Below are 18,834 nucleotides of genomic sequence, written 5' to 3'. Positions count from 1 at the left end.
TGGAAAGTTGCTTTCATAGTGGCTATCACTTCCCTGAGGAGAATAGGTGAACTTTAAGCACTTACCTTAGAATAACCATTCTGTCAAATATTTTTTTAAAAATTTGATACTCTGTACCAATCCAAAGTTTCTACCAAAGGTAGTGTCAGCCTTTCACACAAGCCAAACTATAGAGCTACCATTTTTCTTTCCTAAACCACATAGACTAGATGTTAAAATGGCTCTAATGTTCTACATAGATGGAACCAAATCCTTTAGGAAAACACAACTTTGTTGCATTTTTCGAAACCACAAAACGGCTCCCTAATATCCAAATCAGGAATTGCTAGATGGATAGTTAGATGCATTCAGACTTGTTACCACAAATTAAAACAGATTGTTACAGTACCTTCAAGAGCTCATTCCACATGTAAAAAAGAAGCCACAGTGACTTTATTCTGAAACACCAAAATAGAGGATATTTGAAAAGCAGCAACATGGAATAATTCACATACATTTACAAAACACTATTGTGTTAACGTCTTAGCTAGTCAACAATCTAGAGTGGGTCAAGCTGTATTAAGACTCTCAAACTTCGACATCAACCAATCACTAACCACCACTTAGAGAAGCACTGCTTTACGTTCCCTGCTTAGCATATGTTTCTACTGCCAACACATGCTACGAATGGAATATGTTACTTACCATGTTAGCATCTATTTGTAGCGTGTAGTGCTGTAGAATCATTTGCACCCATCCTCCCCACCAGAAGCTATTTGTAGCATTATATTCCTATCTACCTAACATATTATTTACTGTAATTAATTTTACTCCCATTTATCTTGTGTATCACTAAATTGTTCCTTTTCTAATGCTCACCCGATGAGCCAAAAACATTCTACAAAAGGAGCATCCTTTTCCCACACTTTTAGGTCTCGCATGGCGTAGGCTGCCCACATGCGCAGTCTCGCTGGCGAGATTGAATGATTTGGGGTATTTTGTGTAAAGGTCATTAAGCTCCGCCCCTCTTTTCCATTGGCTGGCATCACCGTTTATGCTAAACGGTGGCCAGCCATTGGAAAAGAACTGGTTGTGACGTTTTCGTTCGGCTTTTTCTGACGTCCCACTTGGACGGCCTCGTCTGCTTTCCTTCTGAAGTGAAAGGTTTATTATCTTTATGGGGCCAAACACATGGCCCCATAAAGATAAGAAACCTTTAAGCAGGCGAGGCCGTCCAAGTGGGACGGCAGAAAATGCCAAACGAAAACGTCATGACGAGCGCTTGTTTTGTTGAAGACACGGTCGCGTCGTATTTGATCCTGCTACCATAATGAAAGGAATAACAATTGAGGGTTGATGAGAAACAAAGCGGTAGCATTGATTGGGTAAACTCGAGCATTAGATTTGGCGCTCCTTTCATTCAAATGTTAATAATTTTTTGTTTTACACGACGTAAAGCACATGTCATAGCTCGCCACAAGCCGTTAAGGTCTGTTTTGCTGCTGGTGTCACCAAGTCACACTGGAGCCACGAATGAGGGACAGCTCACAGAAAATGTTTTGTGAACCAAGCTTCCGTGAGATGGGTGGTGTCTGAGGGGCTGTGGCTGTAAAATGGAATACGTTTAGCCTGCTGTTCCCTCACAGGCCCTCGGGTCCAGTTGCTTTGTTTGTAGTCAAAAGTAGTGGCCTGTGCCCAGCAGACTTGTTCGAAGGAGTACGCTAGGGCTATCTCTCTAGCAGTGGGCAGCGATCCTCCCACTCAAGCAGCTTGAGCGGGGGCTACCATGGGACAGGTGGGCGGGTGAACTTAATCCCAATAAAACAATAGATTAGTCGTTTGTGGCCTCTTCCATCTGCAGACAAAATGTTAATAAATAATAGATACGGACCACCATGACAGAAGCCCATAGCCAGAGGAAAAAGAGAAAAGAAAATCACGTCAAGACGAACAAAGGGGACAAAACTGAGAGAGGGACAAACAGAAAAAGGTGCTTGCGAGAAAAATAACGAAGAAAAAAACCATGAAAATAAATAGGTAGAATGTAAAGAATGACCAGGAGAAAAAAGGAAGTGTGAAAGGAAGAACAGTGAAATGACAAAAAAGGTGGAAACTAGGGTAAATGGGTGTAGGAATGAATGGATGGAAGTGTGAAAGAAAAGGGTGAAAGGATGGAGTGAAACAATGGATAGGTGTAAAGGAAAACAGATGTGTGTTATTGGTCTTTTATAGCTCGCCAATCACCCGTTGGGGTATTAGCGTAAAAAAGGGATGAAAGAGTGAAAAGATTGAGAGAGAAAAGGATGAACGAGTGGAAGGATGAGGCTTGGACAGATAGTATGTGTGAAAGGATAGATGTTGGATGGATGCTGGGTGGATGGAAAGGTGAAGGGATTGACAGATGAATGGATGACTAGACAGAAGAGTGAAATGATTGATAAATAGGTGGCTCGAAGGAGGATGAAAAGGTAAAGGAGAATGAGGTCCGGTTTGCTCACCTTGCGTGCTCGTTGAAGATGTTTTAAGTGAGGAGTGTTTTAATTTTCTAGCTACTCCCTTGCTCTCGATAAAATTGTTTTTCTGTCACCACCTCGTCAGACATACAATACTTATTGTCGTTGAAAAATGCAATGCAGTAGCCAATACCCAATCACAACAAGCAGTTGCAATGCAACAGGTCTCAAATTTGCGAGAGTTTAAGCTATTGACATTGTAAATGACAATGCCTTTTATTTATGTGTTGTCTTTCAAAACGGCTAAATAAAAGGCATTGTCATTTACAATGCCAATACCTTAAACTCTCCCAAAGGCGAGACCTATTGGCTATGCCAAGGCTTGTTGAGAATTGCCTAGAGCTAGATTTGAGAGTAAGAAAATGATTCTTCTGTGCTAGCCCTTCTTTTTTGTCTTTCCAACATACGCTTTCCGTATTGTGCATGCTTTTGCTTTATTACCAGAAGGCATGAAATATGGGCAATATATTTGCCACTTTAGGAATATCATGGAATGGGTGTGATCAGATGCACATAGGCACGTTGAGGCAAATTGCGGATCCACATTTTATTTGTTGCAGTATCCATTGAAATATAAATGTATTTTCCCCATAAGCCACTGGCCGCAGTTTTTACATATTGGTAATTAAAGACTATTAAGAATACTAGTTGTTGTCAAGACTACATTTTAGGGTTTAAGAAAGTTCGAATTGCTTAGCCAAGGTTTCCTGTCCACATCATTAACTGTTCATAATCAAGCACATGTATTGGGACTGAATAGATGGCAATACAAATGTCTGCATCGGTGCAGTTTACTCTGAGTTGTATCTTCCTACTATGATTACAGGGTGGTAAATTAAGTCATATCATAAACACTGTTTATATTAGGTGAGCATGATGGGTACATGTTTGAGAAAACTGTTATCCGTTACAGGTTTCCTTCTTTTGTTTCTTTCAGGAGCGTGTACAGAAAACCTTTCCTCATCCAATTGATAAATGGGCAATTGCTGATGCCCAATCTGCAATAGAAAAGAAGAAACGAAGAAACCCTTTATCACTTCCAGTGGAAAAAATACACCCTTTACTAAAGGTAAAATTTACAAATGTGGCATATACTATTTTATTTTCCATGGTAATGGTTGAATGCTAATTGTATTTATTTAGGAGATTTATATAGTGCTGTCACGACCCAAGGGGTATCGGAGCGCTTTACAGCAATGTAAACGACAGATATCAGACAGCCACAGTACAATAACACAGTCTAGACCGTGTAATACAAGTACAGTTTCGGGGGAGGGGGTTTATTCTCTTTAGTAATAAAGTAATATGAATGCGGATTTGAGCGTCAATTCATTTTGTAGACTTTGCTGGTGGGGTATATGTAACTAAGTGAGAATTCCATGGTGTGACTGAATAGCTATTTTCCAGAGGGATAGAGGTGCAGTTGAAGAGAAACTTTATTAGTTGTCTCTTGAAGCTTGTGAATGAGGGGTTAGTTCTAATATGTACAGGAAAGGAGTTCCAGATTTCGGGGGTGTTGTCTGAGACCTATAAAGGGCTTTTTGTTCTTTTGATTTGGAGAGGATGAGAAGAGGTTTGTTGGAGCTTTTAAGGTTTCTCAATTGTCCCGCTTTAGTGATTTTGGCTGCAATGTAAGGATAAGTTACTTACCTGTAATACTAGTTCTCTTCCAGGGGTATCCTCATCAAACTCATAAGCACTGAATATTCCAGCCCATGTGCGGGGACCCCGGAAATAAAAAAAAAAATATATATATATATATATATATATATATATATATATATCAATATCCATATCCAAAACAGCTCACTGTTGTCGGGGGGCCCCCAACCCTGCAGGGCGGTCGTGGCATGCGGGAGACAGCATTTCCCGTACTTTAACGTCCACACAAGAAAGCGCCACGACCTGGTTCTGGAAAACGAAGCTTTATTTAAATTAGCGCAGGCAACAATAGTAGTGAGGCACCTGACGCGTTTCAGCGAATTGCCTTCCTCAGAGGTGCATCACATGTGCAGTGTCCCAGGTGTGGATAGTGAAGTCACCTGCCTGACTGCTGCCGTACTGCAAGTCCCATAATTCATCAGGAGCCTCAGTGGAAAACCGTGCAGTCATGGTGATGTTTGGCCACACTATCAGCTCCAGCGTGATGTTGCAGGTAAGTACGGTGCTTGGGCAGACACTGGTGCAAACAAGCTCTTTGTTGTAACGCCACAATGTCCATAAGGCGCTGTATCCAGAACCCGCCAAGCAGAGGCATCAGCCTCACTCAGCTCCCTTTCTCGCCTTCCACTGTAATAATCGCCGGTAAATCCTCAGGCTCACAGTAGGGCAAGCGGGTCATGTCCCCCTTATTCAATATCCAAAACAGCTCACTGTCGTCGGGGGGGGCCCCCAACCCTGCAGGGCGGTCGTGGCATGCGGGAGACAGCATTTCCCGTACTTTAACATCCACACAAGAAAGCGCCATGACCTGGTTCTGGAAAACGAAGCTTTATTTAAATTAGCGCAGGCAACAACAGTAGGGTGGTAGCGGCGGCGGCGGAACTCTTTTTTTTTTTTTTTTTTTTTTTTTTTCTTCTCCAGCCCCACCGCTTTCAGGGTATCCAGCCCAGTCTTCATCCGTGCCATTTCCTCATCCGTGTGAGTACCGAATAAAGATGAGCCGGAGAAAGGGAGATTGAGGATCCTGGACTGTGCTGTGAGGCTAAGCCAGGATGATCTGGCGCAAATCCCACGGGCGTAGGAATGGGCTGAGAGTGTAGCCCCATCCGCTACAGCACTGATTACTTGGTTCGCCACCAAGCTGCCCTCCTGTAAGATCTCCTCGAAGTCCGTACGGTCTTCCCTGGGCAGTTTTTCCGGGAAGCCTTGGAGAGAGTCCCACAGAGATCTATCGTAGCACCCCAAGAGCGCCGATGCACTGGAGACTTTAGGCATGGAGGCAGACGTGCCACATACTTTTCTCCCCCACGAATCCTGCATCTTGCTCTCCTTGTCCGGTGGTACTGTAGACGAGGAGGCCACTGAGTGGGTCTTCCTAGCCGCAGCAATAATCACAGAGTCCGGTGGTGGATCGGACTTTAGGAATAAACGGTCCCCCTCTGGTGGGCGATATTGCATTAGAATTCTCGCCGGTGCGGTTTTGAGGGTTGCCGGCGTGAGGAAGATGTCCATAACCGGCTGGAGGAGCCCCGGTACCAATGGAAGTAACGGTCTTGAAGCAGCCCACTGGTGTAAAGCTTCAAAAATTACTGACGACGAGCTCTGCTGAGTTGGCATAGGAATGTTCAGCTTGTTAGCTCCCCTGGAAATCATGTCTTGGAACGTGCTAACATCATCCACCGGAGAGATCCTCGAAGGTGGACTGTCGGTAAGAGTGGGCGAGTAGTCTCTTTTTGAGGATTGTGTTGAGGAGGTGGAAAGCGTTGGAGATCTGCGCCTTCTCCTTCTGCTGCGTGATCTTGATCTCCTCCTGGAGGAAGGTGCAGGGGTGCGAGTGCAGGCTCTATCTTTTGGCGGAGAGAGATCCGCAGCCTGTACCAGGCGAGCCAGAGGAGATCTGCGAAGAGGGCTCGAATCGCGCCGAGCGCCTGACGATTGTGTAGGATCAGCCCAGTGGTGCAGAGTTCGCATCCATCTGTGTGAGAGGTTAATAGATGGTGTCCTCTCTGCTCTTACAGGAGAGCGACGTGTGGAAGGAGATTTTCGCCCCTCCGGATGAGACCTTTCAACTGAACGTTGATGTCCAGAGGGAGAGGTCTGATTACTTGATGACAAGATCACCACCTCCAGAGATCCAGACTTGGAGATGTAACGGTGGGAGCCTGCTCTTGATGTCGACGATGGATACGGAGAAAGGCTTAAAAGAACTGATACCGACGGAGACTTCTGCCTTGGCGGCGTCCGCGACGGAGATCTCTGTCCCGACGTCGATAGTCTTCTCTTTGACGGAGGGCGCTGCGTCGACGTCGAACGTCTTTCCTTCGATGGAAGACTCTGTCTCGACGTCTGTTGCGAAACTTGCGGAGACCCATGCATCGACGTCGAATGCCTTGCTGACGCCGACGGTACCCCCTGCCTCAACGTTGATCATTAGTGTTCCGACGCCCTGCGGTGAGAGGTCGACGGAGTCTTCAGTCTCGACGTCGGTGATGGTGTCTTATGCCTCGACGCCGAAGATCTCTGCCTCGATGTCGACCGTCGGTGCTCTGACGAACTGTGTTTCGACGCCGATCGTCGCTGAAGGGTTGTCGGCGGAGGATCTTGTCTCGACGCCGAACGCTTCTCTAATGTCATTGGAGACTTAGCCCTCGAAGTTGAAGAGTGACGCTCCTGCGCCACCGAAGCCTTCGACGACGACTGTTTTTCCACTGCCGGTAACTTCGACGGCGAGCCAGACGCCGAAGGAGAACACATCGGTACCTTGCTCCTCGACGTCTATCGCATTCTCTTCTTTCTCCTCACTGGAGACCTACCTTTTTCAGAGAGGCCATAAAGTCGGATTTTCTCCCTGTCTTTGATGGTTCTTTTAGATCACTTCCTGCAGTGTTGACAGGAGGCAGGAGAGTGAGACACAGGGAGGCAGAGGATGCACACATGATGTGTGTCTAACTTGGCCTTTTTGCCACAGGCTGGGCACGAGTCAATCAAAAAAGGCATTTTTGACAGAAAACTTTTCTTTTGGTCACAAAAAAATGGTTTAAACCTCACTCTAAGGTCAAAAGACGTTGAGTGAAGGCAAAAAACCCACAAAAAATCAAGGTATTTTTGACAGAAAAGTAAAAAAAGAGAGCTGTGAATCCAGGGTCCCGGAAAGAACAACTGACCTATCTGTCACCCCTGAGGCATGATGGGAAGATAGGGTTCATGGCTGCTTTAAAGGCTCTGTGCCAGTTTTTTGTACAATAGCTTTCAGTTTATATGCTATTGCTTTACAATGCAGCCTGTAGGCTAACAATGCTTGCTTTTTTTGCACAGTTTTTCATGAGTATACTCCTGTGGTATATATTTACATTGTGTATCTGCAAATGCATTCATTTATTTATTATTGCATTGTTTAGCCTCCTAAATGGGGCTGCATTGGTATGGGAAAAAATTATATATGTATATGGAGAGCTGTGTGTGTGTGTGTATATGTGTGTATATGTATGTATATATATATATATGTATGTATATATATATATATATATATATATATATATATATATATATATATCCGGGGTCCCCGCACATGGGCGGGAATATTCAGTGCTTATGACTATTGATGAGGATCCCCTGGAAGAGAATCTAATTTTCCAGTGTGAAGAGCTTTGTAGGTGAGACAGGCAGTTTTGAAGCAGCAGAGTGCTTTGATTTGTAACCACTTTAGGTTTTGCTGTGGTGGGAAGATGTGATCGCGTATTTTTGCTCTTGTAACCATTCTTGCTGCTGCATTTAGGGTGATTCTCATGGGGACTATGTGTGCTTTGGCTGCTCCTGCGAGTGGCATTTTTATATTCTAGTCTGGATAAAACTAGGGCTTGATTTTGTTGAGGCGTTTTAAGCTATAAAAATCACCCTTCACAGTGGACCTTATGTATGAGCTCAAGTTTAGACTTGAGTCCAGAGAGATCCCCAGAGATATAGTGGAGTCAGCTAGAGTAAGCTTGCAGTTCAGGACGTCTAGGTTATTTATCCATTCTTGTATCTGTGGTGAGTGGCCGTGGTTAGAGAAGACCAGAATTTCATTTCTAACTTAATTGAGTTTGAGGTGGTTGTGTGATAGCCAGTTTTGTACTTTTAAGAGTGTTGTGTTAAATCGGCAGAATATTATTCAGAGGATATTTGTAGGTAGAGCTGGGTGTCGGTGGCATACAGATTTGAACAGCCGAGTGGGTTTGCTAATGATGTTGTGAGAGGGGACATGTTGGTGTTGGGTGGGGTCAGAGAATAGTTTATCAGGATTTTGTTTACGCACTGGATTGCTGTGTCAAGTTGTCTTTGAGATGGGTTAGACTTTCAGTTATGTTATTTGTGGGCATAGAGTTTCGTCGAGGGACTCGAGTTGTTTTTCCATGCATGTTAGAAGTTCAGTTTGACCGTAAACAACCGGTTCAATGTGGGGGTATTAAGGAGCCGGTTAGCCTGTGCATGTTGATCAGGGCTTGGTGGTTTGTAGGTTAATTGGAGTGTGTGTTGTAATACCACTTATATCTTCCTTTGTGTGGACTATTTGGTGTGCGTTCAGTGTGTGTCCTTGTGTTTTCTTGGCTATAGTTTGGGTGGTGTTTTGAAGTAGGCTGGGGTTTCCAGGGGAAGAAAATTTTAGGTTAGTGTATTGTGTGGGAGGGGGGGATCGGGAGCTGTAACCAGAGGAGAGGGTTGGTCATGAGGTTGTAGAGTTGTGGTCTGGAACTGGTGGTGGTGTTGTGCACAGCTCTGGCTGATATGTGATGTGGTTGGTGGATCAGTCAGTGACTAAGGAAAGAGGAGTACGAGTGGAATCGTGAGGGATAGGGGTGGTAGGCATAGGGGTACATGACGTAAGGGTTGAGTGTAGGTCAGAGAACTGGATTTAGTGTGAGCTTGTGGTGAGATTTGTGTGTTCCCTGCGGTGTGCTCTGGAGCGCGAGTTGGGATGTGGTTAGATGGTTGGAGGGATGAGAGTACGAGTTGCGTAGCATAGAGAATATGTCAAATAGGTTCAGGTTGATGTCATTGGCTTGTACCATGCCGTTTCTGTATATTGTTTTGGTAGCGTTGCCTTTAAATGTGCGGAAGTTGGAGATGAGCAATCTTTGGCCGTAAGGGATGTTGGTGGCATTGGTTATTCATTCGTAAGTGGTTGGCTAGATTTTTTCTCCAGTTGGCCTGGTGGGTAGTGTAAAAGATGAAATAATAATTTTTTTTTGTCTTTTAGAAGTGTTGTCGTAGAGGTCTGCTATGAGTGTTTGAGTAATCTGTGTTTAAAGATTTTGGTGGCGTTAGTTGAGAGGTTGGGGGGTAAGTGATGGAGAAAGTGTGTGGACCATGGGGTTTCAGGTTGGTAAGTAGTATAGGGGTAAGGGGGAGGTCCATGAGGTGGTGGTGTGTATTTCATGTCATCATCCTCATTTTAAGGGGGTCTCGTGGAGGGGGCCTTCGAGTAGAGCCTTTGACTATAGTTTTTCAACCGGGAGATCGAGACACTCTGGTCCAGAGGCAGGACAAAACATAGGGAAAAAAACTTTGTTTACGACATGCGTATAATGGTTGCCGTTTGAAGTAAAAGATGATTTTTATTATCAGGAGCTCACTCGTTCCAAGAGCTGCTTGGAAAAAAAATACTTTATGCTACTATTTTTGAGCAAGGACCTCAATTGTGATTGCTACACATATATCAAGCCCCCTCTGTTTTGTTGTTTGTCTTGAGTCTGGGATACTCAAAGGATACTAAGCCATTCCATTGTCCTTCATGATTGCTGGTCCTGTCTAGCTCAATGGTTCAGGCACTGATTGCACTCAAACATGCCAAGCTTTCTGGTCTGGGAATGGACCCCTAGGTAGTAGCAGGATTGAGCAGTCAAAACATGTTTGTTGAGTTGTTAAATCACAAAGCGGTCTGTCCTAGTGCAGCAGCCTGTGCTGTTGGGTTTACCTTTTTGTCCTGTTGCTTGCTTTTGTGTCAGATATGATTGCACCTGGGGTTGTAATCTGGTCAAAGACTCGGGTTCGAGTCCTCTCTATATATATGTAGCTTCTGGGCTTTTTCTACAATTATGTTTTTTTCCTTGACCTTCTGGATTTCTAGCCGCCCGTAGGGTCTCCCGGTGTGGTCCACACCTTTCTCTGGCTTGTGTTAAGAACTTTTGCATGAAGAACGACCTGATAAACCACTCTGAAAGCAGTGTATTTCATATCTTGGATAATTAGGATTGAGGTGTTCAGTGTCCAAACAGAAGGCCACATTATTTGTATTAATTCAGAGTGACCTTCCATTTGTTTTGAAGAGCCTCTTCTTCCTAGCCTGCCAAAAATAACAAAACTGGTGAAACACGCCAGCATTAACTTGCAAAATGTGTTTTCTAGTTCTGATGTTTAGCTGACCTAGAAAAAATGTGTGCAGAGATACAGTTGCTCGACAGATCTTACCTTCCCTTATTCAGGGCAAAGTACCATACGAAGGGCTGTTGGGATGGTTAAAAAAATCAGTAGGATGTGTCCTCTAAGTAGTGGAGCGGTCTATCTTGTTAAAACCCACCCTAACCAGTTCTACCGCCAATGGAGCTTTTCCGCTGCTGTGTGCATTTAATCTATAAAATATGAACTTGAGAAAAACAACTGGGGAGGGAAGCCTGATCACTGAAAATTAAGAGGTAAGTGCCAAGCAGGAACATAAGGAAAAGAACGAGAAATAACATTTAGAAGATTATCACTTAAACACCTGGTGGTTGTCCTAAGGCTTTCTATGGAAATGATGTCTTCATCAAATTTAGGTTATAAAAGCAGGCTTTTCCCCCCGGGCCTGCATGTTCCTCTGTACTGGTCGTCCCATCAGTGAGATAGCCAGAAAAGAAGGCATAGCATTCTCTGTTATAGCCACTAACCTTTGCAATACTCTTCTGCTCCACTTATGCAGAGGACCTCAACTTATGAAATTTAGAAAATGCTTGAAACCATGACTTGCTATCCTTTAGTACTGGGCCTGGTTAGCTTTTGCGTTGCATCATCTGCAGAAGGGCCCCATGGCCGAGAAGGGCCCGGATCCCAGTCAGAATCACCCTCCCCTACAGGGGTGGGGGCGGAGGGATCAGGTCAAAGGTGTCAGGATCAGGAAACTTTGGCTGTGTCTGGAGGAAGGCTCAAAGCATCCTTGTCGATGCCCTGATCTGTAGGGTTCTTGACGTTGAGACCCTGGACTTTCAAGCGTCATCAGAGGGCCTTGCTGGTGCGCTTGGGCCAGCCTCTCTATTGTCTCCTCCGAGGGTGCCAGCGCCAGGGACACTGCATGCTAGTCTCAAAATTTGTCGCACCGAGGCATAAAGGAGGCCGATTCCTCCTAAATATATTCGGCCTCAGAGTCCTGTATGGTCGAACCTGTTGTGATGCTAGGGAGCCTGTGCGGTGCAGAAATGGCCAAAAGCCGAAAAAGGAGAGCACTGACAGCTCAATGGGCTCTTAAATTCTCAAACTTTGCAGGGAGGACAAGCTAAAAGGCCCTTAGGGGAACCCACATGCAGTTCAAAGCCAGATTACAGTGAAAATTATCCCCACTAAACATTTGTGTACTGTGGGGTTATAGGTTCCTGCACCAACCCTGCATACGCACTCTGTGGCTCTGAGGGGTTACATTATACTTACGTGAACATCTGGCAGGCGTATCATTCGCTGCACAGAAATGATCACATACGGGACAAGAGCCCATTGTTACAGCCCCGATTCACGGGCGTCAAGACTTCCAGGCTGCCGAGGTACAAGAAAACTGGCCAGGGTTGGATTGAGATTAAAAATCGGCCCAGGCACACTAAAAACAAGTATTGGCATAGCCAATAGGTCTCGCCTTTGGGACCTTATAAGTGTTTAGCCATGCAACAGTTGCATAACTAAAAACTTATAAGGTCCCAAAAGCGAGACCTATTGGCTATGCCAAGCGCCCGTGAAAGTGATCGCGATCAAACATCAAGCGGCAGTGCGGCCGCGAAAGTGAAAGTAACTTCGGTCAAGCGCGCGTGCCCGCGCACATTCACTGTAGCTCTAGGCTGGCCTGGTAGCACTTTTTGGAGCCCTTACAAAATTTCTCGCCAGACCAGCGCATGCGCTGGGTCAGGCGAGACCTAAAAAGTGGCCCAAATTTGCATATTGCCTTTCCGCAAAGCACTGTTTCTGCAAAGTTTTTTTTTTTTTTAAAGAAGGGGGTGGGAGGATAAAGGCACGTTTTCTTAACTTTATTTAGATAAAAAATGCACTGATTAGTTCACACTGGTGAAACACACCTGCAAAACAAGTGAGGCCAAGTATGCTCAGGCCCCCACTCAATATGCACAAATTAATGGGCCGGCACAGAGAGAGAACGGGAGTGACACCTCTGCAGTCCGCTTGCGTCATCCGACCAGCACAAACCCTGCCCAAATTAGCCCCCAGGCTGCCCAAATAAGCGGCCCACAGCTGGAAATCGGATACCGGCCCCTCGGCCATTGCCCGTGTGCCCGCATTACCAATCCGACCCTGAAACTGGCGTAGGCTCCGCGAGACATTGGGCAGATTCCCCGTAAATGGCGAATGAAGTGTGAAATGACTGTGGAGTCGTAGTCGCATCTCGCTGACCCGCGAGCGCCCTCTAGCGGCGGACCTCTCCGGGCGCAGACACTAGTCACCTCAGGAGGTGACCGGCATACACGCTGCTTGAGGAGTCCTGTGGCCCCTAAAAAGGAAAAAATGAATCGCAGCAATATCTAAACGTACAGGAAATAATCTGTAGGGCACGCGTTATTAATAACTGCACAACTAAACTAATAAATCCTCTCAATACACATCAAATGTACACTATAGGCAAGACACTTCACTGCAGGCTGCTGGAGCAGCGAAGAAAGAAGGGGCATGAACAGTGTTTATGGACTACATTACAGAGACTCTTCATGGATTGGTGGATATTTTGTTCTGGTTTCCCTTAGATTCTTGGAAAAGGAAGTTTATTTTAAAAAGCCGCTCTAAACAAGAAATGGAGAAAGATGAGCCTAATCCGAGCCTCTGGTCGTGACATAGAATTTATGTCAAATATCTCCTTTCTCTTCATTCAAAAATAACACTCCATCCATTTTCTCAATTTTACCCTAGCTTAGGTGCCATCCTCCATGTTTGCCAGTATCAAGGGTTCAGGGAATGTGGTGCACTCAGTTCAAAGAGTGGGCTTGACTGTTGCACAGAGTGGCAGGATGTCATGGTCATGCTTCTTTGGGTTAAATATATGCCAGCTTTGGCACATTTTACGAAACTGTCTACTATGTTGTAGTGTTGACGTGTGAAGAAAGGATTTCAGGACTAAGATTGACTATAGCTGATGAGTATTGTATTCCTCATGTTATATAAATAAGAGAAAAGTGCTTTAAACACATTTCTGTATATTTATTTAAATGTTTCTGCACTAACATCGATGTAATGCATGCTTTTATGATTTTTTTTTTGCAGGAAGTTCTAGGTTATAAAATTGATCACCAGGTGTCTGTTTACATTGTAGCAGTATTAGAGTACATTTCTGCCGATATATTAAAACTAGCTGGAAATTATGTAAGGAATATAAGGCATTATGAAATCACAAAACAAGACATTAAAGTGGCGATGTGTGCTGATAAGGTATGTTCTCATTTCTCTATCCTGCATTTATTTTGTTCATATTAAAAAGATATGAAAAGTCTGTATCAATTTACCATTCAAATATAATAACTTAATGCCAGATGCCCATATTCTAGCAGGTTACATTTCATAAGGTTTGAGGTAACCTCAGTTGTAAATTGTGCTATGTCCTTCTCAACTTTATGTATGATTTTTGATGGGAAAATGCCGTTTCAAGTTTCAAAATAAACACTGAAAAAAGCACTTCAAAGTTCTTGATCTTTCTATAATTTTCTGCAGCCAGCTGTACAATTGCTCTTTGATCATTTTGCATGTTGTAGAAGGTTGTATTTTTTTATGGTAGAAGACCCATTGTTTAAAAACTCATGTAACCCCTATCTATGACCTAGTCTATAAAAAGTTATCCAGAGCAGCCATATTCCCTTTATTTGCTCCACTACATTATATCATGGACACTTTTTTGTTTTATCTAAAGCCATTCAAAAATTGTTAGGTGCCAAAGTTTCTAAAATGCAATCATTTTTTGTGTCCACAAAGCTGTTTTCCTTATCGTTATCTTAGTTGCTCATTTAATCCTACTTTACTGTTCTATGTTCTCTGCGATGAAGGTTTTTTTAATTCATTCTTCCATTTTTTTAATATACACAATTTCTTCTTCTTTGGAGTCAAGGACTTGCTAAACCGATATAACTGACTTTGTCTAATTAGTAGTTTCTGCAATGCAAAATTCAGTGCTTAATATGGTATTTCTGTAGTGTGAACCTAGACAGAAAGCAGCGGTGGAGGGTCAAAGAAAAGTGAAAGTCAGTGAGTAATGGGAAAGGACACTGTGTGGTATATGGTTTGTATTTTGATATATCGAGTTCTTTACAAATATGCATGTTCAACTCTTTACTAAACTGGAGCATCCTTGGGTAGGTTCTATTGTATATGGAGATCCTGTTTACACATTTTAGTCTGCAGTCTGATCGTGCCCTGGCTGCGTGTGCCAAGAACCTCCAGAGATGGTGAACTTGTCTGCAATGTTAGCAGGATTTGCATGAAGTAATAGCTTTGTAAATAAATTGGTTTTGAAAATGGTGTGGATCGGCATGGGGAGGCAATGGACCCATCATCAAGATGCAAGTGATTTGATCATATTTCGTCAGGCCGTGGATAAGACATGCTGAGTTGTGTAGGATGCCTCTAAGTGGTGCCAGTGTGGAATTTGGGAGGCCATAGAGTAGAACATTAGCACCAACCAGATGTGAGTGTACGAGCACTTGAACAACCGCTCAGAAGTTGCTTTCTGGAAGAAACACTTAATAATTGCAAACTGCTTGTAACCTAGAAAGTGAATATAAAGAATCCAGGGTCCTCCAGTAGAATTCAGATTGTGGCCCTAGTTGCACACAATCTCCAAGTTTATATTTTCAGAAGATAGAGAATAAATGTTATCCAGTATTGGATCTTTCATAGATTCACATGGTATTTCAAAAAAAGATCCAAACTTAAAATATGACCAATCGGGCAACAGCATCTTCTAGAACCTTCCCAACAGACACTGTCTTCCTCAGATTTTCTACCGTACGTCGTGGAAGGGAGTCTCCCTGAGCTCTGTTCAGTTTTTCTTCACTCTGTTTCCAAATCACAGAATGTCTGATTGTTCATAAAAAAATTAAAAGCGCTCTTTAGATCATGCAAATCCAGTGGGGAAGAAGAGTTTGTATGTGGACGACATGCATAAAGAATGCCTCTATTGCCTTCATCCTCATTATTCTGTGAAGGATTGTAGAGTGTCACACTTTTTCTCACAAGACACTCTGAGACAGAGAGACACGGCTCTTATTATGGATCCAGAGGTCAAAGACTGTCTCTTTAGGTGAAGAAAGCGACTCTTCTACCGAACCTCAACAGAGGGGCAGGTCCCATGACCAGGAAACATCTGAGGGCAGCAGAAAGATTCATAAGACTTCACATTAGGGGTCTTTCAAAATCATTGAAAAAAAAGGATAAAATTCAAAAACTGTTTCTTTGGTAGTCTACAACCCCTGCTGCCAAGTCTTCCAAGCACTTGCCGACTTCATCAGAGCTGTTAACATCTAAGGTCCACAAGGTACCGTAGACTAAATTCCCCTTGTCTATGTCACCATTGTCAACGAGCACTACGTCGACCATAGTTATGGTAACATCCTCTCCGGCGTCGACAGCGAATACTTCTTCAGCCTTTCCTGCACCCATTTTGTCCACGGTCATCCCCTCTGACGGCTACGTAGTTGGTGTCACCATAGATGATTAAGCTGTCAACGTTGCAGTTACCATCGGAGATGGACTTGTCGTCGGCCCCACCATCGACGAAACTATCGTCATCTGACAGTCTACAAAACCATTGTCGTCTAGGACGCCGACGAGGCAGCTGACGTTGACGGCTTAGTCGACAATGGTTTCGTAGATGTGTATGCCACCATCGATTGAGCCCTCCTCCCTGATTCCTTCATCGTTTGTGTCGACGACACAGCAAACGGGTCTGCAAGCTCCAACAAACATTCTGGAGCCTCATGACCCCCCCCCCAGCAAAGTGTCTCGTTTTCCTCCATGCCATTTGCTAGATGAGTTGGTTGACTCAGAATTGAGTCAAATATCAAGATGAGGATGAGGAATCTCACCATGGACATTTATTATAATGTTAGACATATTTATGCCTACTTCCTGAATCATATGCCTCCTCCATTGAAAGTACGAATGGCTTTTTCTTTAGTGCAGGACTTGCACGCGATGCTGCAGGACTATCACAAAAGACTTCCTGATCCTGAACAAGATTCACACGTTCCTGCACCACTGCTTATCCCATCTACTCCACTTGGACCTCCTGCAATACCAAGGAGGACACCTGCCTCTACAATCCCTCTGCCACCCAGAGATGATCCAGCTTCATCCTTCATTTACTATGACAGGGAACAGGGTGAGATACATGACACCTATCCACCACACAAAGAATGGAATGATTGTGATACCTATGCTGTCACCACCACGCCCATCTGATTCCCTTCCCAAGGACATTGGGGATTTCCACAACTTGATAAGAGCTGCTGCACGATTTGAGATCACTATGTTAGTAAAGCAATCCAATTGCTTCTTATTTGACTTTAAGTAGCAGGTGCGCAAGTCAGTCAGAGCCATCTCTATAGTGGACCACATTTGGAACAAAGGCTTCAAGTTGATGAGAACCCCAGCTATTGTAGTGACTGTGACACTATGTATCGATAAAAAATACAAAGCCCCTGCTACTCTCCTTACATGTTTCACCAGGCGCCCCAGGGCTGATTCTGTGGTCTTGCAAGCAGCACAGCGCCTATCAAAAAATCCTCCCACAACAAAATGTGTGTCTCCTTGTAAGTATCGGAAGCTGGCCCTGTATGTACTTTACCAAAGTAAGGTATGGTGTGCACAGTCCAGTGGAACCCAAAGGTAGGGAGAGGTAAAAGTAGATAGCACCTTACTCTCTCTTTGTGGGAGTGTGGGCGAGCAGTAAGGCTTTATCAGAGGGTAGTATTAAGCATGTGTTTTACACACTCGGGCAAGAAATGATGTCACACGCTTAAAGACTGAACTCTGACCAATTTGCTTGTATCAAAAAAAAAAAAATATTTAGTCATTTTATTTCTAGAACCAAGCCAAGCCTGGTGCAGGTAAATTAAAAAATACTTTGCAAGTTTTTATGCATTGAATTACAGTTGAATGCAGGTTCAAATGCAGTTGGTTGCTTTACAGGTAAGTCAACAGTTTGAAATTGCTTTTCAGTTTACTGTGCACATTACTTCTTGGATTACTTTTTAAGTTACTTTTGCTAACCAGTATGATATGCCTAGATAACACACTGGGACATCTCCTAGACAGAAGGTAAGTCATACAGTTTTTGTATATTTGCAGTTTTTCAAGTTTTCATACAAACCAACTCCACACTTAAAAGATTTTTCAAAGAAAACCAGTCAATGCTATCCTATGAGAGGAAATGAAGTTATCGGTTTACAGGTAAGTACTTTGTTGTTGGAGTTGGTATTCTGGGGTTAGCACCAGGGTTCCTCCAAGGTCAAGGATGTACTCTCAAAAAACACACAGCGGCACTAGGGCAGCTGGGCGCAGTATGTTGCGACCCAATGTTATCCAATAGGAGATAGGGGGCCTCCGGTTGGTGGCTGCTCATGAGCAGGCCACAAGGTTGTGGGAGCAAAGCTCCTGGTGTTAGGCTCAGGGCAAAGGGGGATCCAATTTGGCACACAAAGTGCACCCACAGTAGCGGCTGGGTGCAGGTTTGGCGCCTCATTGATTTCAATGGGGATTCTCCGGTTGAAACTGACACTGCAGGTTCGGGGACGAAGATCTACTGGAGGTGACCACCAGTTGGAAGGCCTGGGGATGCTCGGACACAGTCGGTTGGGCCACCCAAGGCCGTGGGACATCGGGTGCATGGCTGCTCTTTAGGAGTCTAGTTTTTAGGTCGAGCCTTGACAGCGCATGCGCTGTCTGCAAGACCACTTGTAAGCACTTTACAAGGGGAAATTCCACCTGTGCTTACCATTAGCTGATTCCTGCTTAGGTCTTCTTTGGTTGCTCCTCATTTGTTTTCACTGCCGATTCATCACTTCTGTTTTGGACCCAGGAGCCAACTACAGTCCCCTTACGCTGTAGCTGCTTAATTGTTCCATTGTGGACTACTTGCTATTTCCACCTCTCTGGAGTATTTCTCTTGCTACCCTAACCCGCTCCACTCCCGGCAGCCAAGGCGCCGCCATCGGCGCTGCTGTTTACTGGTCTCACTTGAGGCAGCCAGGTCTCCCTGTAATATAAATGCCAACACATGCTGCGTGCCCTTCCGAGGTCAGCAAAACATTGCAGGTTGCTTTTTTAAAAAATGTTCTTTCTCACTTGCATATTCATAGGGGGCACATATACATTTTAATGTGAGGCGCAATGCAATAGGTCACGCATTTACGCAGTTTTGAGCTATTGCCTTTGTAAATGACAATGCCTTTTATTTATGTGTTTGTTTTTAAAA

General features: G+C 44.2%; 1 protein-coding gene across 1 annotated transcript in view; it reads left to right on the top strand.

The window, feature by feature from the left end:
* The window catches only part of SOS1 (SOS Ras/Rac guanine nucleotide exchange factor 1), a 556,506-nt gene that overhangs the window by 95,474 nt on the left and 442,198 nt on the right, over nucleotides 1–18,834 (top strand). The window contains exons 3-4 of the mRNA XM_085611592.1: nucleotides 3,430–3,561; nucleotides 13,635–13,799. Coding sequence (XP_085467718.1) covers nucleotides 3,430–3,561; nucleotides 13,635–13,799 — 297 coding nt within the window. The remainder of the gene's footprint in view (nucleotides 1–3,429; nucleotides 3,562–13,634; nucleotides 13,800–18,834) is intronic.

This window comes from Triturus cristatus, chromosome 6 (genome assembly GCF_964204655.1).
Source record: "Triturus cristatus chromosome 6, aTriCri1.1, whole genome shotgun sequence".
Taxonomy (NCBI): domain Eukaryota; kingdom Metazoa; phylum Chordata; class Amphibia; order Caudata; family Salamandridae; genus Triturus; species Triturus cristatus.
This window is presented reverse-complemented; position numbering and strand designations above follow the sequence as displayed.